Below are 24,862 nucleotides of genomic sequence, written 5' to 3'. Positions count from 1 at the left end.
GGTACAGAATATATTGACAGTTACTGCGAGAATCAACAATATCTGATCATTAAACATTAGGCTGCAGTGGTTTAACAAACGAGGGAAATGAAGATGTTACATCTCAGCTGTCTGTGTGATGTTAACTTTATGTTGTCCACCTCTGCACACTGCTTGTATAGTTTGAATAAAGTCGACAAAGAGCCAATGGATTTTTTTTTTAAACACTTTTTGTCTTTTTACAAATGTTTGATCTGAATTACAGTTTTCACTAGTTCTCAATTTAAGTAAAGTAGCTTAAAAAATGCTTTTTACTATTTGTATATTTCTACCTCACGACATTCAACCTAGTCTCACGGCATTTCGTGTTATAGTCACGACATTTAATCGATTGATTGATTGATTTCGTGTTCACCAACACGATTTCCCCCTTTTTGTGACGATTTTTAAAGCAATGTATTTCTATTGGTAGTAGTATGTTGTCTTTTTGTCCGGTCGGGTCGTGGAAGACCGGAAGTGGTGTGGTTCATAAAAACATGTTCTCACTCAATATCAAGCCACGATTATTGTTTTTATTTTACATCGTATAATGTCGGACTTTTTTTGCCTTCTGTGAGGAAAAGCAATGGGCTCAGTCTCAAAATACTGAAATCTGTATTTTTTTAAATCTTTTTTTTCCTTCTAATTTGTTATTCTTTTCTAATAACATTATTTACTCACCAATAACACACAATTATCCTTGTTTTTATTTATTTGTTTAATTCCATAATCTCTGGCTTTTTTGGCGTCTGTCAGGAATTGAATTTCAAAATAAAAATAACCGGAAACAGACGTAGGCCTATAAGGGACATTTCGAGCATCATTGCAATACACAGCCACTGAACTGATTACCCAAGATCCTCAGCTATGGTTTAAGCTCGCTGATTGGATGTTTTTGCCACAATGCATGTAGGGATATGGTGTTAATGCGATATGAAATCCGAAAAACATTTCGGACTTTTGGATGGCCTAAAACACTACACTACCCATAATCCCCAGCTATCATTTGGGACTACAGTCCCCGTGCATGATCTTCAAGCTCTGGGATTGGATGTTGTGGCATGTGTAGTGGCAGTGCGCCAAGGTTACGCCGAACGTCAAACAGCTCTTTGAAATGGAACGAAACCACGGCAGAATATCCAAAACTGGAATCGAAAGGGACCAGCCCGGATGTGTATTTTGTCTCTAATTTTAACCCTTTTTTTCTCCAATTTTCTTTTTTTCTGGGATTCAGATTTTTTTGGAGAATTTCATATTTTCGGATGAGGATAGAAGGGGTGATCTGTTTGGTGTTTAGAACACTTCATAGACATGATTTTTATAAATGTTTATATATAACTATACCTATAATATATGCCTAAAAATATTATAATTGGAGATCTTTAAAGAGGACCTGTTTTGCGTTTTGGTAGGTTTTCCCTCTCCTGTAGTGTTATAGAGTATTAGTGCATGTAAATGGTCTGCAAAGGCTAAAATCCCCTGGAGTTTCTCTCTGGTGTGTTAGTGTACCTGAGCGTCACTCTGCTGCTCCGACTCTCTGCCGGAGACTCGAGGTCTGCTCACGACCTCCTCGTTGCTCTCTGTGTCGGAGGTGTTGGGAGAATCAGATCCAGGAACTCGTCCCGTCTCTGGCCCCGGAAACGGATCCTTTCCAGATGTTTCCGCATGGTGGGCGTCGTTTAGCCGGTTGTTCTCTACCTGAACATGACTGCCGGCAGCACTGCAGACACTGAAGGAGGACAGGAACACATCATTAATATTGTTATTATTATTATATTAAAGTTCCTAGGATACATTTTGATATATTGCAACATAAATATATATTTAATTTAACTACATATCAAAGAATACAACTGAACAAAATCAACATCAGTTAATCTGACACACGTTAGAGCTGTAGTTCGTTTACATCTAAATCCAAAAGCCCCAAAACTAGAGGTGAATACAAATTAATCTGGTTCTAATATAAACTAAGACTGACCTGAATGTGAGTCAACAACCACGTGTCAGTTCTCTCCAATAAAAACCCTTATCAGTGTGTTCAGGGAGGAGGAAGTGTTTCACCAGCTGCTCTTAAACACGGACCATAACACACAGCCTGTAAAACTGTTGTGAAATAAAGCGGAAGGAGGAAATGCAGTGAGAACATATTCCTACTTGTACACTATTACATATTATATATATATATACACTATTTGAAAGCCTCTTGGATCAGTTGTAAAATACATCGCCACAAAGTTAAATAACAAGCCTCAACAGTTCTTCCTCCACTCCCTCTTGGCAAACTGCCACTGAGAGGTGGGACCACACGGTAAGAGAAGAGTTGCCATTTCCCAGAAATGGAAACTGGAGATTGTCTGAGCGACAGCAGAGCAGCAGCGTCTGTTTCTCTGAAGAAACACTCGACTCAGTTGCTTTTTTCAACACAGCAGGACTCTGCAAACACTGGTGAGTGCACTACAGACACATCACTCACTACATATTTAGTCACATTCTTCTCTTTCTCCGCCGTTACATAGAAGATATTACTTTCTCCGTCACATTGTTTCCAAAGCTACAACCACTTCATGTCAGCCGCGTTAACTCGCCTTCAAAATAAAAGCATACAAATGAAACAGGAAGTTCACCTAAATTACATTATAAGATATATAAACTGCAACAAAAACAATGCAACACCCCCTTCAGTCTCAAATAACACAAATTGGGTTATCTACACCATATAAAGAATATTATACTATAGAAATGTGTCAGTTAAGAAATTAGCAACAACCGAAAATACAATGTAAACTCTGGGTGAGGAAGGTTAGACAGAATGCAGCCAAAGCTAGCATTAGCTTATACTTATTTTCATATTTCCTGTATTTGAAAACATCTTTATAAATGACTTTATTAAACATCGTAGTATCTAAGTATTAGATTTGTTCTGGACTGTCCAAAGCAAGGTATCTGTTATGCTTCAAGTTTTTGGAATTACTTATAAAAAGCATGACATTTACATTTTTCTTCTTATATAATTGTGACACACTGTGGTGAGCAGCCTTGAGCTTTGAACCCTTCTTTCTCAGCCGCACATAACGTTTACTGTTAACTATGAACTTCAGTGATGCTCAGCAACGAGGTTTCACTCCTCTGTTCAACAATGGCAAAATCCCCAAAAACTAATAGAGCGTACACATTGTGTTTTTTATAGTTTAAACTAAATGCTGCTATGATTTTCCGGATTTTATTTATAATATTAAAAAATCACTTTTTTGACTCCAAAAATCGAATTCTTGCAAACAAAAAAACTAAATGTTTTTGGTTGTTTGGTCTATGTTGTCATTTTCCTCAGAAATACACCATCTGAACTGCACATTTGAGCCATCTTTAACCCCTTGGTAGAGAATGCTGATTCATGCTAATTCATGCTAATAACATAACTTGTGCACATTTCCTGAAAAGTTGGGCTTGATAACATTTTCGCGTTCGTAATAGGACTCAAATAGACAATGTGTAATTAAGTTGTGTTTCTTCACACGTTTAGTCCTCAGAGTGAAGACATGTCTGCTGCCAGCTGTCTGCTGACTGAAGATCAGTTTCTGTGCTCCATCTGTCTGGATGTGTTCACTGATCCAGTCAGCACACCATGTGGACACAACTTCTGTAAAGCCTGCATCTCTGAACACTGGGATAGAAATGTCCCGAGTCAGTGTCCCAACTGCAAAGAGGTGTTCAATATAAAGCCTGAGCTGCGCGTCAACACTTTCATCTCTGAGATGGCTGCTCAGTTCAGACAGTCAGCTCAACAGAAAGCCAGCAGCAGCAGCTCAGAGCAACACGTTGTCAAACCAGGAGAAGTTCCCTGTGACGTCTGCACTGGAACCAGACTGAAGGCCCTGAAGTCCTGCCTGGTGTGTCTGGAGTCCTACTGTGAGACTCACCTGGAGCCTCACCTGACAAGAGCAGGCCTGAAGAAACATCAGCTGATCGACCCTGAGGAGAACCTGGAAGGCAGGATGTGTGTGAAGCACGATAAACTGCTGGAGCTGTTCTGTAAGACCGACCAGGTGTGTGTCTGCATGCTCTGCACTGTTTCAGAGCCACAAGACACATGATGTTGTTCCTCTGAAAGAAGGATATGACGGAAAGAAGGCTGAGCTGGGGAAGACAGAGGCTGAAACTCAGCAGATGATCCAGAAGAGACGACTGAAGATTCAGGAGATGAATCGCTCAGTGGAGCTCAGTAAGGAAGGAGCAGACAGAGAGATAGCAGATGGTGTTCAGGTCTTCACCGCTCTGAAGGAGTCTGTTGAGAGAAGCCAGGCCGAGCTCATGGACACCATCAAAGAGAAGCAGAGAGAGACAGAGGAACAGGCTGAAGGCTTCATCAAAGAGCTGGAACAGGAAGTCTCTGAGCTGAAGAAGAGGAGCTCTGAGGTGGAGCAGCTCTCACGCTCTGAAGACCAGCTCCACCTCCTCCAAAGCTTCACGTCCCTGAACGCTGCTCCCCCCACCAAGAACTGGACAGAAGTCAGGGTCCGTCCACCTTCATATGAGGGGACTGTGAGGAGAGCTGTGACTCAGCTGGAGGAGACGCTCAGGAAACAGATGAAGAAGCTGCTTGAGGTGGAGCTGAAGAGGGTCCAGCAGTCTGAGGTGGAGGTGACTCTTGATCCTGATACAGCACATCCCAGCCTCATCCTGTCTGCTGATGGAAAACAAGTGAAAGTTGGTGATGTGAAGAAGAATCTCCCAAACAATCCAGAGAGATTTGATACTTCTCCCTGTGTCTTAGCAAAGCAGAGTTTCTCTTCAGGAAGATTTTATCACGAGGTTCAGGTTAAAGGAAAGACTGAGTGGGATCTAGGAGTGGCCAGAGAGTCGATCAACAGGAAGGGAAACATCTCACTGTCTCCTCTGAAAGGTTACTGGGTGATAGTGTTGAGGAATGAAAATGAGTACGAAGCTGGTGCTGATCCTCCAGTCTGTCTCTCTCTGAAGTCTCAGCCTCAGAAGGTGGGGGTCTTTGTGGATTATGAGGAGGGTCTGGTCTCCTTTTATGATGTTGATGCTGCAGCTCTGATCTACTCCTTCACTGGCTGCTGCTTCAAAGAGAAACTCTACCCATACTTTTCTCCTTGTCCTAACCATGGTGGTAAAAACTCTGCCCCTCTGATCATCTCTGCTGTCAATCACACCGAGTAGAACAACCCTTTGATTTGAAATCAGGTTCAGTATCATGTAATGTTATAAATTAATGTGTTTTAGGGGATGGGCGTTGTTTACACTTTATTATCAGATTGAGATCAATCAATCTGTAAATGTTTTCATTGCTGCTTCATCAGCAAACCCATTCGACTACACAGTTTGAACAAATCTGATGAATTCTAAAAACTCTATTACCTGCCTTTGAAACTGTAATATCATAGAAGAAAAACATATTGAACGAGAGAATGCAATTCCTGAAGAAGTGGGAATGCTTCATGCTGAAATGTAATGTGTAAGAAGAAAGTGAAGAATTGAGATTGAAATGATACATGAGAAGAAAAGAAAGTAAAAAGGCACCAAATAATATAATTAAGAACACCATGAGCTGTTCTCCGATGAGCTGAACATACCTCTTCACAGTCGAGATAGTTTATAGGAAGTGTGTGTGTGTGTGTGTGTGTGTGTGTGTGTGTGTGTGTGTGTGTGTGTGTGTGTGTGTGTGTGTGTGTGTGTGTGTGTGTGTGTGTGTGTGTGTGTGTGTGTGTGTGTGTGTGTGTGTGTGTGTGTGTGTGTGTGTGTGTGTGTGTGTGTGTGTGTGTGTTTTCTTGTTGGTATTAGTTCATTTAATTGCTTGTGGAGCAAGTACATGTTTGGTGTCATGTTGAAAATAATCTTGAATGTAATTAAACCCCTACTCCTATGCTCAATAAAAGTATACAGAAAAATATGAAAGTCCGTTGTTTGCACTATTTAATTTCTATTCTGTTATTTCTTTCAATATTTGTATTTTATTTAATTGTTTTATGTTCTATATATATTCATGTTGCATTGTGGGAGGAGCCTGGGTCTTGAGTTTTGCATTACCATGTCTACACTGTAGCGACTGTGCACACGAGGACAACGTCTTTGAATTTGTCAGAAAGACACCTGATCACAACACAGAGGAATATTAAAGTGGCATTTAAAAACATTTAGCCTTCTTTAAATGTAATTTGACTCTAATAGCAGAATAAGCAGCATGGTAGCTGTGTTATCACATGAATACATGTATGATGTGACAGTAATGGAGATGGACACATTGTGTTTTTAATGGTTTTCTATTGAATGTATTTAGGACCTTACACACGTACACAATTGTGATGTTAACAAGAACCATCAAGCTCCAGATGATATTACAGCCAAAAGGCATAGGATTAGTTAAGTTTAGCCTAAATGCAGACAGGGATCAGTCAGACAGCCTTAATGAACGATGTGAAACTGCAGAGAGAGGAGTGATCAAACTACTCTTGTTTAGTCTTAAAACATCTCTATTAAACTTTATACTATTAAAAAAACACAGTCTAATCTTTAGAAATACTCAGAAATGGTGGCGTTGACAGGAAACCCAGAGCTCGTTGACTCTTGCTAAACTAAATGAAAAGCTTTCAGATGTACTTTAAAACTGAACGCTGTTTTTATCTGTGTTCAACAAGCTCACACTGCAGACCAGTCGGACTTGTTCAGCCACATGGTTTTATAGGGCGATACATTTAAATGCTGGTTACCATGGTGACAACCGGTTTGTTGGGCCGAAAAAGAGATGCACACCAAATGAGAAATAATAAACTGAGCTAGATTAAAGTTATTTACAAATGAAAGGTACACTCGGTATGGAAGTTGGAGTTAGTGACGTCAACGTAAAAAATAAACTACCGACTAAACCCCAATATTAATCCAACTGATTTTATTGACTTGAAAATTATTGTATAGCTTCCTCTAAGAAAGTAAACTCCGCTCCACGGAGCACCAACGTCTGGAACTCCGACAAGTGAATTTAAAATGAAGGCAGCTCTGATCCATTTTGTATGTCCAAGTCTGTTCACAGTTTCCACTAACAAGTCCTTAAACACTACAGAGCCCTAACCTTGTTCCTGTTAGTGTTCACTTCCTGTCTGTAGCCCATACCGGGTTCCCGTTAGTGTTTAGTTCCTGTCTGTAGCCCATACCGTGTTCCTGTTAGTGTTTACTTCCTGTCTGTAGCCCTTACCGTGTTCCTGTTAGTGTTCACTTCCTGTCCGTAGCCCATACCGTGTTCCTGTTAGTGTTTAGTTCCTATCTGTAGCCCATACCGTGTTCCTGTTAGTGTTTACTTCCTGTCTGTAGCCCTAACCTTGTTCCTGTTTGTGTTCATTTCCTGTCCGTAGCCCATACCGTGTTCCTGTTAGTGTTTACTTCCTGTCTGTTTGCTTCTGGTATCCGACGTCCAGCACTCCATCTTTCAATCTCTTTCTCTCTCTTGATCCTCTTTAGTCTTTATAGTGCTTAACATCGGTCTGTACTACTGTCATATTGACCTCTGAAATTTCCCAATTGACCAATCAGAATCAAGCATTCAACGAAACCGTGTAATAAGCAGTGTTAAATGTACGCAGCATGTTGTCAGTGCCAAAGAAAAGACAACAAATAAAACTAACTATCTTTGTCACGAGTCGGACACAATGGCGTTTAGGCATCCATTACATGACTGTCTGAAGTGCTTCACTCATACTGATGTTATCTCCTCTAACCTTCCTGTGTCACTGACAGCGACCCAGGCAGGCAGACCAGCTGCAGACAGAGTGCAGAAGGGATTTACAGGAGCCACATGCAAGGTCGTTTAGGAGCAATAACAATAATAAATAGGCCTTTGACTTTATTAACAGAACGAAAAATTAAGTGGTTTGGCTGTAATAATAAACACAATGATGATTGAGGATACATGTACATCAATTTATAGCGGAGTAGGAAGTACTCGATCATTAATTGAAAAAAATAAAAAATAAGAATAATGTCCTTTTTAAAAGTCAAATATATTATTGGATTTATAATTATTGATGCAATTTTATTAAATCACTATTTAGTTGATTAATTTATTTTGTACTATCTGCAGTAACAAACTACCTGTGAACAATTCCTTTATTGGAGTGAAAAGTGCATTAGGTCCTGCTGATATTTTTGTGGAAAAGTACAAATAAAGATTTAAATGGAAAAGTGGAAATATCTCAGTACACAAGTACTGTCATGGTCCTGTGTGCTTTTTAACTATATATTCTAGTTAGCTCAAATTAATGTTTGTAAGTTAATGTTTGTTATTTATTCCTAATAAGATTTAGTCTGAACAATTTAATATCATATTTGATTCATTTATTAGTGTTGAGAAAAAGATCTCTATGGTATCTCTTACTTTCTCAGCACATCTGGGCTCTAATTCACGTTCACTCAGTTTGATTCCAAATAAACAAATTATTAAAAATATATGTTTTTAGTCCTCAGAGTGAAGACATGTCTGCTGTCTGCTGACTGAAGATCAGTGTCTGTGCTCCATCTGTCTGGATGTGTTCACTGATTCAGTCAGCACACCATGTGGACACAACTTCTGTAAAGCCTGCATCTCTCAACACTGGGACAGAAATGTCCCGAGTCAGTGTCCCAACTGCAAAGAGGTGTTCAACATAAAGCCTGAACTGCTGGTCAACACGTTCATCTCTGAGATGGCTGCTCAGTTCAGACAGTCAGCTCAGCAGAAAGCCAGCAGCAGCAGCAGCTCAGAGCAACACGTTGTCAAACCAGGAGAAGTTCCCTGTGACGCCTGCACTGGAACCAGACTGAAGGCCCTGAAGTCCTGCCTGGTGTGTCTGGAGTCCTAATGTGAGACTCACCTGGAGCCTCACCTGACAAGAGCAGGCCTGAAGAAACATCAGCTGATCGACCCTGAGGAGAACCTGGAAAGCAGGATGTGTGTGAAGCACGATAAACTGCTGGAGCTGTTCTGTAAGACCGACCAGGTGTGTGTCTGCATGCTCTGCACTGTTTCAGAGCACAAGACACATGATGTTGTTCCTCTGAAAGAAGGATATGAAGGAAAGAAGGCTGAGCTGGGGAAGACAGAGGCTGAAATTCAGCAGATGATCCAGAAGAGACGACTGAAGATCCAGGAGATGAATCACTCAGTGGAGCTCAGTAAGGAAGGAGCAGACAGAGAGATAGCAGATGGTGTTCAGGTCTTCACCGCTCTGAAGGAGTCTGTTGAGAGAAGCCAGGCCGAGCTCATGGACACCATCAAAGAGAAGCAGAGAGAGACAGAGGAACAGGCTGAAGGCTTCATCAAAGAGCTGGAACAGGAAGTCTCTGAGCTGAAGAAGAGAAGCTCTGAGGTGGAGCAGCTCTCACGCTCTGAAGACCAGCTCCACCTCCTCCAAAGCTTCACGTCCCTGAACGCTGCTCCCCCCACCAAGAACTGGACAGAAGTCAGGGTCCGTCCACCTTCATATGAGGGGACTGTGAGGAGAGCTTTGAGTCAGCTGGAGGAGACGCTCAGGAAACAGATGAAGAAGCTGCTTGAGGTGGAGCTGAAGAGGGTCCAGCAGTCTGAGGTGGAGCTGAAGAGGGTCCAGCAGTCTGAGGTGGAGCTGAAGAGGGTCCAGCAGTCTGAGGTGGAGCTGAAGAGGGTCCAGCAGTATGAGGTGGAGGTGACTCTTGATCCTGATACAGCACATCCCAACCTCATCCTGTCTGATGATGGAAAACAAGTGAATGATGGTGATGTGTGGAAGGATCTCCCAAACAATCCAGAGAGATTTGATACTTGTCCTTGTGTTTTAGCAGAGCAGAGTTTCTCTTCAGGAAGATTTTATTACGAGGTTCAGGTTAAAGGGAAGACTGACTGGGATTTAGGAGTGGCCAGAGAGTCGATCAACAGGAAGGGAAACATCCCAGCGTCTCCTCAGAAAGGTTACTGGCTGATAGTGTTGAGGAATGAAAATGAGTACAAAGCTCTTGCTGGTCCTGGGGTCCGTCTCTCTCTGAAGTCTCAGCCTCAGAAGGTGGGGGTGTTTGTGGATTATGAGGAGGGTCTGGTCTCCTTTTATGATGTTGATGCTGCAGCTCTGATCTACTCCTTCACTGGCTGCTGCTTCAAAGAGAAACTCTACCCATTCTTTAGTCCTTGTTACAACGATGGTGGTAAAAACTCTGCCCCTCTGATCATCTCTCCTGTCAATCTCACTGAGTAGAACAAACCTTGGATTTTCTACAGAAAGAGACACTAAATATATTCAACGGGGGAAGTACAGTGTAATCATTGTTATTTTTTCAGAATCTGATCAGAGATGTTTTACCTTGATACAAATAAACACACCTAAGATACTGATGAGTATGTTCTAATGTAATCTACTTCATTCTACGGATTGCATTACGTCTTTCAATTTCTGGGTGAAAGTAGTGCGTTCAAAAAGTGTTTCATACTAGCTTACATAACTAGTGGAAGCACTCCTTTTTCATTAGTAAAATATTGTATATATACTAATGCTGTCAAAATTATCGCGTTAACGGCGGTAATACATTTTTTGAATTAATTGCGTTAAAATATTTAACGCATTTAACGCATGTGCAGAATGGCCCGCCCCATACATCCCTCCAGTGGCAGCGCAGGGTATGGCTAGGGTAGGCTACACCCATACCAAGAAATGGCTTAGCCCCACTATGAGAAATTATGTTAAGGTAAGCAAAATAAAGTCTGCCAACTCGCGCCGAGAATTGCACAGACAGCAGTTAGTAAGATTGATTTCAGCAGCCACTTGTCTGGAAATACCGAAGACCAGAAACGGTTTTGAAAACTTTTGTCACGTAGTGATCGTCTTCTCAATAGAACATCTTTGATAATGTTTTCTGGCCAATCAGAATCAAGATAACGGCGTGGTGTTGTTGTAGGAAGTCCACATACAGGTAACACATAACTGGTACGCAGGTTATGTGTGTAATCTGAAATGCGTACCCACATTTGTGAAGCTTTTCCAGAAGGCGGTGAGATCACCGGACGAGAGAGTCGGTCTCCGTGTGCACAGACAGGGCTGCTGTTAACGTCGGTCTGTACAACGGAATTGTGCCAAAACTACGCCAACCGGCTGCGGAGGGAGACTCTCTCTCCCCCCCCTCAGAGAGTCCTTTACCTCACCTGAGCTGAGCTTATCCCGAGCTTGAATGACACACAGAGACCAATCAAGGGCTTTGATTTATGATCTGTATGACAGTGGCCATGTCGGCAGGCCACATCATGTGGACAGCCAGTCACCCTGTGTGAGGCAGACCACATCATGTGGACAGCCAGTCACCCTGTGTGAGGCAGGCCACTTAACAGGCCAGAAGGAGGCAAGATCAGTGCAAGGGTGCGAGGGATCATTGTCCACAAGTTAATCGACGTGGCGTCGTGGTCACGAACGAATACAAAAAAAAATTATAAAAAAAAACAAAACTAAATGGGTCGCGAAATATACCTGGGCGGCCCGCCCAAGTATAGTCTATGTGTGGGAAACCCTGCTGTATGTTAAATGGATATATCCGCCTTCTTTCATTTATCTTTCCATTCCCACAACAATATACATAAAGAAATGGCATATTTTAGATATAGTTCGAATGGTGATTAATCATGATTAATTAATTTTTAAGCTGTGATTAATCTGATTAAAAATGTTAATCGTACAAAGTACAGAAGTATTATCATCAAAATATAGTGGAAGTAGTGACAGTAAAAGTAGTCGTTGTGCAGATTGGTCCATTTCAGAATAATATATATGATATGTTTTATAATGATTGATCATGAAAGTGTTCTCAAAGCTGGTGAAGGTGCAGCTAGTCTGAATGACTTTGTAGACTGCAGGGTAGCTGGTGGATTTACTCCAGGTGGAACTAAAGTCTGATTCAACACAATTCATCCAGATCTGTGAAGTAACTAAAGGTATTAAATACATGTAGTCGAGTAGAAGTACACCATTTACCTCTGATCTGTAGAGGAGTAAAAGTACAAAGTAGCAGAAAATTGAAATACTTCAATAAAGTCCAAGCAGCTCAAGCATATCTCAGATCACTGTTTAGATTTATCTAAATATTTTGTGATATTTTCCTAGAAATGTATTTACCTTTAATTCGATGAGTTTTTCTCAATTAATTACCATGTCCTGGCTCTGTTTTGTATTTCCATCCATCCATCCATCCATCTTCTCCCGCTTATCCGTGGTCGGGTCGCGTGGGTAGCAGTTCCAGCAGAGAGCCCCAAACTTTCTTTTCCCTGGCGACATCAACCAGCTCTGACTGGGGGATCCCAAGGCGCTCCCAGGCCAGCAAAGAGATATAATCCCTCCATCTGGTCCTAGGTCTACCCCTTGGTCTCCTCCCAGCTGGACGTGCCTGGAACACCTCCCTAGGGAGGCGCCCAGGTGGCATCCTAACTAGGTGCCCGAACCACCTCAACTGGCTCCTTTGGACGCGAAGGAGGAGCGGCTCAACTCCGAGTCCCTCCCGGATGACCGAACTTCTCACCTTATCCCTAAGGGAGACGCCAGCCACCCTGCGGAGAAAACCCATCTCGGCCGCTTGTATCCCCGATCTCGTTCTTTCGGTCATGACCCCTCCTTCATGACCATAGGTGAGGGTAGGAACCAAAATGGCCCGGTAGACAGAGAGCTTTGCCTTCTGGCTCAGCTCCCTTTTCGTCACAACGGTGCGGTAAAGCGACTGCAGTACCGCTCCCGCTGCTCCGACTCTCCGGCCCATCTCACGCTCCATTGTTCCCTCATTCGAGAACAAGACCCCGAGATACTTGAACTCCTTCACTTGGGGTAAGGACTCATTCGTATTTTATTGTTGAAATTTCACCAACACTGCCCCAAATACGTCTTATGAAACACACCGTCACCTTGATTAATATGAGGGTTTTGGGGCAATAAAGAAACATAAGTCCACAAAATGTCAAACAAGTCTTATTTTATGGGGCATTTTAGTGTAGATCAGGGGTGCCCACACTTTTTCATCTTGGGAGCTACCAAGCCCAAATGATCTACCTACAGGGCCGCCCCTGCCCAATCTGTGTCAAGGGCGACTAATTGCGCCGCATTTGCGCTTCAGATGAGGAGGTGAGGACCCCTCATAACGGCATGAACCCGTATGGCACTACCTTTGCGATCGACGTATTGGGCACCCCTGGCATTAATAGATGATCGATATTACACTTGAACAAAATTATTTTTAGTATCAGCACAAATATCAGACTCAACTGGATTAACTGAACAAACTTTATTTTGTATAACATCAAATAAAAGATAACGGGTCCTTTTAAAAACACCCCATATTTTAAGCCTCGCCTCTGATGTGCAGTCTCACCAATATCAGTCAAATTAAAAGAGGAAAAATAACTCTGATTCGGCTTTTAGAGCATTTTCACATCACAACCGCTAAGCTAAAGGCGGCTAATGTTGGGCTATAAATGAACTACAGCACGGTCACATGACTTCACCACCGCTAAGCTAAAGGCGGCTAATGTTGGGCTATAAAGGAACTACAGCACGGTCACATGACTTCACCACCGCTAAGCTAAAGGCGGCTAATGTTGAGCTATAAAGGAACTACAGCACGGTCACATGACTTCACCACCGCTAAGCTACAGGCGGCTAATGTTGAGCTATAAAGGAACTACAGCACGGTCACATGACTTCACCACCGCTAAGCTAAAGGCGGCTAATGTTGGGCTATAAAGGAACTACAGCACGGTCACATGACTTCACCACCGCTAAGCTAAAGGAGGCTAATGTTGGGCTATAAAGGAACTACAGCACGGTCACATGACTTCACCACCGCTAAGCTTACGGCAGCTAATGTTGGGCGTGAAGACGCTTGGTCGTCTCATTTAGACACTTTTTAGCAACCGCCGTATTTAAAGCCAAATATCAGGAAGAAATGGAATGTGCCTCAACTTGTTTACAATGTGTACAGCATTAACACAGAGCAGACATTCTTATTGGTTTTGGGAGATTTTTAAATGTTAAAACTCAGGATATATTTAGAATGAATATAAATAAAATGTGCAAATCAGGTTTGAGAAGCTAGCGTGAAAATAAGGGGGCTGTCAAGCAACGCTAATCGTAGCTTTTTTTCTTGACAAAAGTCTTTGTTCCTGTAACATGAAACTGTGAATCCAACTCAACACTTTCCTCCCAAAAGCTTAATTCTCAAGGTGCTAAAACAACAAGGAAAAGTTTATCTAATCCCTGCAGGAGTTTATATTCCTAAAATCCCTTTAATATCATACAAACATTAGCCTCCTTTAGCTTAGCGGTGGTGACGTGAAGTCATGTGACCATGTAGTTCCTTTATAGCCCAACATTAGCTTTTTACTTCAGAAATCATAAAGTGGAGATTATCCTACTGAAACAAACGTGTCAGTATCATAAACATTTATTTGACACAGATTCTTTTGCAACAATCCAAAATCACAGAAATCCCATTGGACCAGGTAACACAATTTCAAACATTTTTAATCAACGCTAATCGTAGCTTTTTTTCTTGACAAAAGTTTTGGTTCCGATAACATGAAGCTGTGAATCCAACTCAACACTTTCCTCCCAGAAGCTTAATTCTCAAGGTGCTAAAACAACAAGGAAAAGTGTATCTAAGTTTCTATTCCTAAAATCTATCAAGGTCAGAAGGAAGATCCCAAATACAACACTATTTTAACACTCAGATATTCACAGGTGACTCGAGTGATTTTTGTTTCTTAGTGTTCGTCTTTATCGTCTTTAGTCGCTCTCACTGCCGCTCTCCGACACCACGTAGCAGTTGTTGTTCCCCCCCATGTTTTCCTGGAAACACACACCTGAAACACACACACACACACACACACACACACACACACACACACACACACACACACACACACACACACACACACACACACACACACACACACACACACACACACAATACTATCTCAACAATAGTTTAAATAGAAATGGAGCTGGTTTTTCATTGTGGTTCTTCTCACCGTTTGGGGTTCTGTCTTCATTCTCAAATTCAATGTGCTCCACGTCGTAACTCACAAAGATATTCTGTGGAAACAACGATATTTTTGTAAAATACATGCTGCCATTTTTTACATTTAATTATGGGAAAGAAAGGATTTAAAGGAACCACTGCAGCTTCACTTTACATTTAAAAAGGTCTTCTATTATGCTATTTTTAGGCTCAGAATTCTACGAGAAACTCGGCTGAATGCTGCCGTGATGAAACGCCATATCATGTTCCAAACCACATCAAGGATTATCTTTACACATGCTCTCTCCAGTACAGGTTAGCTCTGAGTGTTAGCGCTGCTTGCTAATGTAAACAAAGACCATGTTACGTCCAAAACCCATTGTTTCTGATGGCAACGTTTCTGATTGGGCCGTGGGTCCACATGTCTGATATTACATCATATCGGACGCAAATCTGGATCAGCTCCGTTGTTCCCCGTTTTTAGAGATGTTGTTACGGAGGAAAAGAGAGAGGGTTTTATTTTCTGAAACTTTTTGAGTTCCCTGACGCACCGGGGACACATGTTGATATATCGAAAAGTGCATTTTGCATGATAGGAGACCTTTAATAACTTCAGATTATTTGTTTACCACTGTCACTACCCGATCTGCATCCCTGCCCAATTTGCATTGCGCATGTGCGAGATGGTCCGCCATATTGGACAACTACGTACGGCAACCCAAATAGGACACTTGACGTAGTGGCGTTTGGCAAAGCAGAAAAAGAAAACAAAAAAAAACCCGACAATATTAATCTGAACGAGAGACGAGTTATTGTTACTACTACGTGACTTCACTATTATTTAACAACTCCTTTTATTGGGTTGAGTACATAAGTGAGAAATGGATTTAACTTCTGATAGACAGCTATCATTCTGAAGAACTATTTACTGTGAATGTATGCTAAAATGTATCGCATTAATAATTTATATCTAATTACATTAACTGCTACATTTGAAAGGTCTTTACCAGCTTTGGAATTATATATATAGCAACCTTTTAAGTTTAAAACTCGCGCATGTACAATGTATGGCAGCCGTCTAGACGTCAAGTCTCCTATTTGGGTTGCCATATGTAATAATAATAATAATAATAATACATTACATTTATAAAGCGCTTTTCCTGGTGCTCAAAGCGCTTATTATGTAGTTGTCCAATATGGCGGACCACATGCGCAATGCAAATCGGGCAGGGATGCAGATTGGGTAGTCACAACCACCTTCATATATCTTTCTGGATATAACCATCCTCTGTATTAATAGATTTTTTTTCCAGCTGTTGTTTATCACTTACTCATAACAGCTGACCCTTGTGATTAATTCCTGCTGTGGACTGATGTAATGAATCTGACTCCAGTACCTTGTTCCTGAGGAGTTTCTCCCAGTGTCCCGGCTGTTGTTTGAACAGTTTGAGGACCGGCTCGTTGGACTTCATTTCCCAGCAGCATCGGTCCGGAGCGATGTTGGCGTGAAGCTGCAGGTCGGCTCTGTAGGTGCGCTCGTTCACTCTGCCACTGAAAAACATCGGAGTCAAACTGAATGAGGAAATTAGGAAATATCACTTTTTCTCTACTGTGCTGAACAGTTTGATTCACCGGCAGAAACTTCACTTCTCCATGGAAACACAGGAAGAGCCATTCCAATCAGTATCAGTTTGGGCACCAACTAAGTAATTTGCACCCCTACTAATAATTAAACTGTAAACCTGAACTTTAATGTATAACTATCATTTTTCACGAATTGAGAACTTTCTTTCAAATTACACGTTTGTCTCAGACTTATATTTTTTCATCCAAAATGTTACTTTTTTGTCACTTTCCTATTTTTCTTCTAAAAATGTAACTTATGCTTGAGCTTTGACTTTTCTGAGAATTTAACTTATTTTTCAGAAATTGCCTTTTTTTCTTTCATTCAAAATTTCACTTTCCCAATTTTCACATTTATTTTATATATTTTTCCTTCAAATTTCACTTATCTCTCATAAATTCATATTTTTCTCACAATTTGAGAACTTTTTCTCAGAATAAGACTTTTTTTCAAGAATGTTTATTTTTTCTCTGAATTTCACTTTTTTCAAAAATATTCCTGTTTCTAATATAATTTGTCTTTATTCTCTGAATTACTTTTTTTCCCTTCAAATTTCACTTCTTTCTTATAATTTTTGTGAAGGCTCTGAATAAAGGGCACATTTCTCCTCTATCCCTTGTCTTAATATGTGTCCTTGTTTTGATGGAGCTGCTTTGATGGAAGTCAAATTTCAGACTTGATATGACAATAAATGATAAGCGAATCGTATAAAGAGCTCCACTGAGTGTTTTGTGAGTTCTGCTGCTCACACACACGTGTACACGACTCTGTCCTGGAAGAAGTGGCAGCTCTGGTTCTGCGGCTCCTTCAGTTTCATCGTCACGATCAATGAGTCGGACGTCTGGTACCAGCGGGCCAGAGGGTGGAAACTGACACAACCAGAGGGAACACAATAAAAGCATTTAGAGTTTGATTATGTTATTAAAATGTAGTTTAGAGACACTAACGGTACGTCCATACGGAAGCTTGCCGGTGGGCGTGTCTGCCGTGCGACCAACAACCAATCACATTCATCTCCCGCCCCGGACACACAAGCACGCGGTTTGATTGGCTGGAGCTTGTACTGGCATATGATTTGATTGGCTGACGCTTCTGTCGACGCTTGAGAAGTTGAACTTTTCTCGACTTTCAGAGCGAGCAACGGAGGCAAAGCGACGGAACCACAATGCAGTTCGGCAAAGCGTGACGTCACCCCACTCAAGGTGAATGGGAAGCGTCTCTGTTGAAGCATGCGACGCTGCCGTGTGGACGTACCGTAACATCTGTAGCTCTAATCGTGAAGTCCAGATCATCCACTAAGGATTTAAAAAGTTAAGATTTTGTATTGCAATCAGTTTTATTTGGCGTGTATTAGGGATGTGCATCTTCATCACTGAGGCCGATCTCGATACGTTGCCACGATACCTTAACGATACATTTGAAACACCAGGCGATGCGATACACCCCTGTTGCGATACGATTTGATTCAACATTATGCGATACGGGGCGATTCAACACAATGCAAAATAATGATACTTCAATATGGTACGACAGAGGATTTTTGTTTTATTCCTTATTTTAAGAAAATCATACATTAACAAAAAAGTGCTTTACACATGTGACCCGCTCTATCGAAATCAGTCGGAAGTCGCAACGGCTCATTTCAAAATAAACGTGGATTTACGTAAAAAACTATTTTTTCGGAGTTCGGGTGTTTTGTTTGATTTTAAACAAAGTCTTGGCTTTCAGAATATGAAACTTTTATTTCCAAAATCAGACGATAAATACATGTTTGAAGCTTGTAAAGGGACGAAGACAGCTCTCACTCGCACTCTGCTCTTCCGCAGCGCCGCCCTCCCTCCCTCCGGCTGACATTATGAATGTAAGAGTATAGTAATCCTAGATAACACGGCAGGGTCCGTGACAGTTTGTTTTCATCTGATTTCAAATAAACAAAGTCTCGGCTTTCAGAATATTAAACTTGTTTCGGCAAATTCAGATGATAAATACAACGTTGAAGCTTCGGCATAATTACAAGCGGAGAACGGAGTAATTTAACGTCACAGCAGGCACAACAACAGCCGGTGTTTCTCCTGAGAGTTTCCCCGGGAAACAAACACAATACACACACAAAATTACACACACACACGAGCTTCCCCTCCAAACGAAAACATCTTCCCTCCGTAGTATTTTGATGATTTGCTAATAACCAATCAGATCGATAGATTCCAGAGAAGAGAAAACTTTGAAGGCCTTTTTCTCAAAACGATGACAGTCATTATATAATGTGACATATTTCGCTTAATATTTGGAGTACAACAACAATCCAGATATCATGAGAAAGCTCGGACTCTCCTCTTTCCAGCCTTTCACAATAAAAGCAACCCCATTTTTTTTCCAAAATAAAAGCACCCACATTTCTATTTTATTTCAACAGGATGCTTCAAATGGTCCTTTTTCAAAATAAAACCACCCAAATGTCCATTTTACGTTAACAGGATGCTTCTAATGGAGCCTTTTCAAAATAAAAGCACCCAAATGTCCATTTTACGTTAACAGGATGCTTCTAATGGAGCTTTTTCAAAATAAAAGCACCCAAATGTCCATTTTACGTTAACAGGATGCTTCTAATGGAGCTTTTTCAAAATAAAACCACCCAAATGTCCATTTTACGTCAACAGGATGCTTCTAATGGAGCTTTTTCAAAATAAAAGCACCCAAATGTCCATTTTACGTCAACAGGATGCTTCTAATGGAGCTTTTTCACAACAAGACATAGTAGTTAAATTAATTTCCTTTTTCTCCACAATGTATAAACGGCTGTAAGTGAAGTGGTACCTTTTAACGGCGTCACCACAGCGCGTCTCATTACTGCTGATGAGCAGCTGGCTGCTGCTCTCATCCTCACCTGTAGACACACCTGAGCACAGACACATCCGTGATCAGTTTCATTTGCAAAATTCAGTTTTTTCACCCATTATTTTACTACCTGTGGAAGCAGCTGCAAGATATATTTTAACCATAGCAGTTATTCACTAAATGCAACAAAGTTATATACAGAGTTTTTATGAATGAATGAGTAATTATGCAGCTTGTTATATTGTACCATTCTGCCTGCACTCCATCAGGACAGACTTGCTGATCTTGGGGTGAAGTTCTCCATCTTCGATCCTGTGTATTAAAATCAGAAAGCTTCTTTTACACACTCAAAGATAAAGACATCCATTCTTCCTAAGGACATTCAGCTGAACTGTGTTAAATTCTTTAATATCTATGACTGTTTGAATGTTGTTTTTATGTATTTGTTGTGAGGTCTTAATCCCATTTCCTTTCAGAAAGAGCTGCTGAATCCTAACATGAACAGGAGGGGAAAGGGCTCTTAGCTTTTAAATTATCAGTAGCAGTCGACTCCAACACGTACTGGTATTTCGCAGGCTGATTAAAATCCTGACTTTAAAGGTCACCTATTATGCTATTTCTAGGCAATAGCATGCTCAAAATACCAAACAGATCACCCGCCATGCCTCATATCCCTCCATTTCACTTCCTGTTTCAAAAGTGCTGATTTGGGTATAAACAGGTTTCTCTTGAGAGCCCGTGTCTCAATGAGATGTTCACCTGTATGAATAAAGGCTATGCGGGACCCGGCAGATACTGTCGGTGATGAAACGCAAGGATTATTAGATCGAGGATTCTTTCTGAAACAGTCTGGAGCTCAAAGGCTTTCTCTCTTGCCGGTTACACCACAAGGTGAGTTCCTTTCTACTTCCTGCTTCTTCACACACATGCTCTCCAGCACAGGTTAGCTCTGAATGCTAGCCATGCTAATGTAAACACCGACCATATTACGTCCAAAACAGTCGGGCATTGTTTCTGATAGCAGCTTTCTGATTGGGCCGTGGGTCCACATTTCAGATGTTACGTCATATCGGACGCAAATCTGGATCAGCTCCGTAGTTCCCCGTTTTTAGAGATTTGGGTACGGAGGAAAAGAGATAGGGTTTTATTTTCTGACGCTGCGTGAGTTCCCCCGACACACCGGGGACACATGTTGATGGAGAAGAGACATCAGAAAGTTCATTTTGCATGATAGGTCCCCTTTAATACAATGGCATTTAAAAGAGAATATTTCCTGTTGAAATTGGATGAAAAGTGTTGCTTTATTGTGAGTTAATTGGCTGTGTTTAGTCGTAGGGTTATACATACATTTTGTTAATATGGGGCACACAAAAACAGTAAGAGAAAAGTCATAATAAAATAAAAAAAGACAATTATTAAAAAGCTATTTTAACATAAAAAAAACATACAAAATAAACGTTTTAAAAGCAATATAAAAATGCAAAAACCAACTTGAGTTTTAATTCTTGAAGCCTGGATAAAAGACCAACACGTTTCCTCCGTTAAAAAAAGACACCAACCTTATCCTCAGATCAGCTGAATGTGTGTTTCTCTGTCCAGCAGCTGACTGGCTGACCATCAGGGGTCTCTGATCACCCGCCGGAGCCAGGTGGAGGTCCAATACTGGTGGTACTGGTGTTACTGGGACCAGGGACTGGATCGTGGAAGAATCTGGACTGAGAGGCTCACAGGGCTCGAGCTGAGGGAGGTCAGCGAGCTGCGAAACATCATTTTTACTGATCAATTATACCGTAATAATCGGTGAAAAGTCTATCTTCCATAAACAAACACTATAAATACAAGGTTGGTCGCATTCACACCAGCCTTGTGTTTATAGTGTCTATAGTGTAGCCTGTATAGTCCGCTTGAATTGAACCCTGGTGCAGTTTGTTTGGGTCCGAGACCTCTTAAGTGAACTAAGCAACCGGACTCTGCTCCGCCTCAAAGAGGTGGTCTCGGAGCGCTTGCTAGTGAACGCAGTCCGCACCAAAACATAGGAAGTGTATATTTACGAGTCACAAGAACGCGGAGGTCTTCAAAATCTTTGGCGAAAGAGTGAAGCAGGATGAAGAGTTGAACAGTGTCGTAACGGTAAAAATGCTCCGTCAGCTACATAAAAGTCAGAGCTGCCGTCGGTGAATCCTCCCCCTGACTGCAGAACGTCTCATGATGTGTTCTCATTTTATCGAACGTTGTCCGATTATATAATCTTATGCGCCGTCCACTAGAGTCCGCTGATCTCCAGATTAACAGCAGCATGAGAATAACCTACCGATGCTCCATGGCGGGGGCTCCTGTAGAAATTGCCAGGATTTATGTTTTCACCCCCTTAATGTCTGACCAATGGTTCAACAGCATTTCCGTGCACATGACTTGTGTTTAAAGTTTAGTCAGTTTGAGTTTTGCCGTGTGAACGCAAACCGGACCTTCTGAAAAACAAACTGTGGTCTGGTGCGCACCAGAGAAGCGGACTATTAGGTGTGAATGCGACCGAAACACATGTATAGACTTGAGATTGTTTACTTCGTTCATCACATAGAAATGTATTTATTAGGATAAACCCCTGGAGAAGCATCGTCACGTTTTCAAGGGGGTCCCCAAACATGCTTGTTGTATAGTGTGTTGCAATTTCAATGGTACCTGAAAAAGGTTAAATGGAACTGATGGAACCAAATGTGCCCAAAGCTTAGTCCGCTTGGACTTTTTTTCTTTCTAAATCTCTCTAAAAAGGTCAAATCTCACTTGTTTTGCCTCAATCCTGATACAGGGTACTTATTATATGTTATAGTTTGGATTCCTAAAGCTTTTAGTCTACTATCCCATCATTCAAGGGTGGTTTTCACTATAAGTAATGGGTTTTATTTGGGCGGAGTCAAGAATTTACACTTTTTGACTATGTTCCATCTGGATTTACTCTGACACTGAAACATCTTTATTGTTTCTGACACTTCCACATCCAACTCACAGATGTGACCTTTCTTTGATAAAAGAAATTATTCATATAACCCTTTTAGAAGTTAAGTTATAGTCCTTTGTTTTGGGCATGTCATTTTCGAGCCTGAAACCTGAAAAACAGGCCTGGGGCTTAAGAGGTTAAGTAATACATGCAATCATTACAATTTGACAGTCGTGTCTAATCATGATCTGGTTTCGTCGTTTAAAACGGACTGACCTCGGCTGCTCTGACGGCTTCAGCCAAAGCTTCCTGGTCCGCTTTGATCCGGACCTCCAGACACACCGAACCATTTCCAGACCTACGGACAACAAAACGATGCTTCATTCATCAAAGGTGGATTTATTCAGAGATACACATTAGGGGAGGGGGAAATAATCGACGCAGCATAGTATCGCGATACTTTGCGTGGCGATATTGTATCGATATGTTATGATCTAAATTGTAGCATATCCCTCCGAAAGATGGCCGTACACTTGATGATTTCTAATTTATTGAAAACTCCAAAAACCAACGTAAGAGCTGCACAAAGACACAAAACCACAGTTAAGCTACATCAGGGGCAGGGTTTCCGTTAGCCGGTAATTACCGGTTTTTAGCTGGTAACATTTATTAAAAACCGGTAAATTCAAAACCTGCCGGTCAAAATGTCTGGTAATAATTAGGGAGGCTCCGATCGATCGGCCGCCGGTCATTATCGGCCGATATTCACTCTTAATAGTTTGATCGGTGCTCTCTATAAAGGCCGATCAGGAGAGCTGGATCTGATCGATATGGACATAAACGCGAGTGAAGTGTAACCGGAGCGAGAGAGAGATCAGATCAGCTGCTGAGTCTGACCGAGACACGCAGCTCTGCATAATCACCTGAAGCCCCGCCCTCTGTTTAGCGAGCTGCAGGAGCTGCTTGAGAAACTGACGGGCTGTCAGGAGAGAGAGGGAGGGAGAGGGAGAGGGAGAGGGAGAGGGAGAGAGAGAGAGAGAGAGAGAGAGGGAGAGGGAGAGAGAGAGAGAGAGAGAGGGAGGGAGAAAGAGAGGGAGAGAGAGGGAGGGAGAGAGAGAGAGAGGAGAGAGAGAGAGGGGAAAAGAAAGGATCCGTTTCTCCCGTGTTATTATTCAAAGTTGATGTAAACATTTGAATAATGTACTTCATCTACTACAAGTAGTTTGTTTGAATGTAATAATTATGTTGTTTGTTTGTGGAATCATTTATTGAAAAATTAATCTGAATGTTTCGATCTGTTACGATTATAAACTGAAGCGATATAAAAACGAGCCCGTGAACTGAGTTTTAAACTGAAGCATATCTGCTCATAGTCCGGTAAGAACCTGCTAACGGAAACTCTGCTACACAACTTATTATTATTATTGAAATATGACCGGTAAGTTTCAAATTTGTCCGGTAAAATAAATTCTGCCCGGACATTTGACCGGCGAGAATAAAAATCCTAGCGGAAACCCTGATCAGGGGTGGGCAAACTGTTTGGCTCGGGGGCCACTATGAGTTTTAAAATGTGACAGACGGGCCAGTAGCAGATCGGTGAAAAGATATTTAGCTGTCCACTCCTCATTAAACACTCTGCACTCATTGTTACAGATGCAGGTTCAACGGTGAATTATTGTTTGCGTCTGATGAAGCCATATCTAGGAGCTTATATTATTTAATAGTTATCCATTTATTTTATTGTTCTTTTTTGTTTATAGTAAATCTTCCTTTTAATTCTTATTTAAGTTTATCAAATAAGTTATACTATGCCTTTGGGCACCGGGGGAGGGGAGGCCTGCTCCTTATAAATATGGGGAACAGGTGGTAGTGAGGGGCGCACCCAGTAGGCTTATGTTTTTTTACCATCGGGTAAGAACGAAGAGAAAGGCTTGATGCGTGTATAATAAATCGCACTGAAACGACTTTTGCTCGGATCTTGATTCTTTCCCATGCGTAAGATTAGCTTAACGGCACTTTGCTTTGATTTATATTTCTTTCTTATATTTTTATGATTTTGGCCGCTATGGCGTCATGACGTAATCGTTGACGTGCCTTCTTATGACCCACACAGCGTTTTACGTCGCTGAGTTTCTCCACATCAATAGAGGACTGCGTCTGGTAGTTTTTAATCATACGAAGCCAGATTAAATTAAAGAACTACTTCTCCAGCCTTATACCTTTCTCCAGAGTGCCGTGGTGCATTGTTTATTAATGCGGTTCAGCTGCATTACTGCCCGCTGCAGTGCTGCTCGTCCCCCGGAGTTCATTCTCCCGTTAACTCCGCTGTAAAGTCCGACTGTCGCACAAGCAGCTGATAAATATTCCCCACCAGTGAATGTGTTTCAGTCTGAAAGCCGTTTGGCATCACAACGCTGTTTCTCTGGCATTCCACAGGTGAT

General features: G+C 41.5%; 2 protein-coding genes and 1 pseudogene across 2 annotated transcripts in view; 2 read left to right on the top strand and 1 right to left on the bottom strand.

The window, feature by feature from the left end:
* The first annotated feature begins 2,381 nt into the window (after nucleotides 1-2,381).
* LOC117448369 (E3 ubiquitin-protein ligase TRIM21-like) lies at nucleotides 2,382-5,708 on the top strand (annotated as a pseudogene).
* Nucleotides 5,709-8,933: 3,225 nt separating this feature from the next.
* Nucleotides 8,934-10,235, top strand: LOC117448362 (E3 ubiquitin-protein ligase TRIM21-like). The gene has a single exon (XM_071203395.1). It carries the CDS (start codon nucleotides 8,958-8,960, stop codon nucleotides 10,233-10,235), a length of 1,278 nt encoding a protein of 425 aa, XP_071059496.1. The 5' UTR covers nucleotides 8,934-8,957.
* Nucleotides 10,236-13,275: 3,040 nt separating this feature from the next.
* Nucleotides 13,276-24,862, bottom strand: part of tdrd12 (tudor domain containing 12) — a 64,395-nt gene continuing 52,808 nt past the window's right edge. Inside the window, exons 32-39 of the mRNA XM_071203394.1 lie at nucleotides 22,698-22,779; nucleotides 21,046-21,242; nucleotides 19,734-19,798; nucleotides 19,466-19,547; nucleotides 17,404-17,517; nucleotides 16,422-16,575; nucleotides 15,035-15,098; nucleotides 13,276-14,866 (exon numbers count right to left, since the gene is read on the bottom strand). Of these exons, the coding sequence (XP_071059495.1) occupies nucleotides 14,790-14,866; nucleotides 15,035-15,098; nucleotides 16,422-16,575; nucleotides 17,404-17,517; nucleotides 19,466-19,547; nucleotides 19,734-19,798; nucleotides 21,046-21,242; nucleotides 22,698-22,779 (835 nt within the window). The 3' untranslated portion in view covers nucleotides 13,276-14,789. The remainder of the gene's footprint in view (nucleotides 14,867-15,034; nucleotides 15,099-16,421; nucleotides 16,576-17,403; nucleotides 17,518-19,465; nucleotides 19,548-19,733; nucleotides 19,799-21,045; nucleotides 21,243-22,697; nucleotides 22,780-24,862) is intronic.

This window comes from Pseudochaenichthys georgianus, chromosome 6 (assembly GCF_902827115.2).
Source record: "Pseudochaenichthys georgianus chromosome 6, fPseGeo1.2, whole genome shotgun sequence".
Taxonomy (NCBI): Eukaryota; Metazoa; Chordata; class Actinopteri; order Perciformes; family Channichthyidae; genus Pseudochaenichthys; species Pseudochaenichthys georgianus.
The sequence above is the reverse complement of the archived record's forward strand: the minus strand, read 5'-3'. Positions and strand labels throughout refer to the sequence as shown.

What these genes read in the sequence shown, in the direction of transcription:
- LOC117448362 (XM_071203395.1), top strand. Translation starts at nt 8,958, where the DNA reads ATGTGTGTGAAGCACGATAAACTGCTGGAGCTGTTCTGTAAGACCGAC.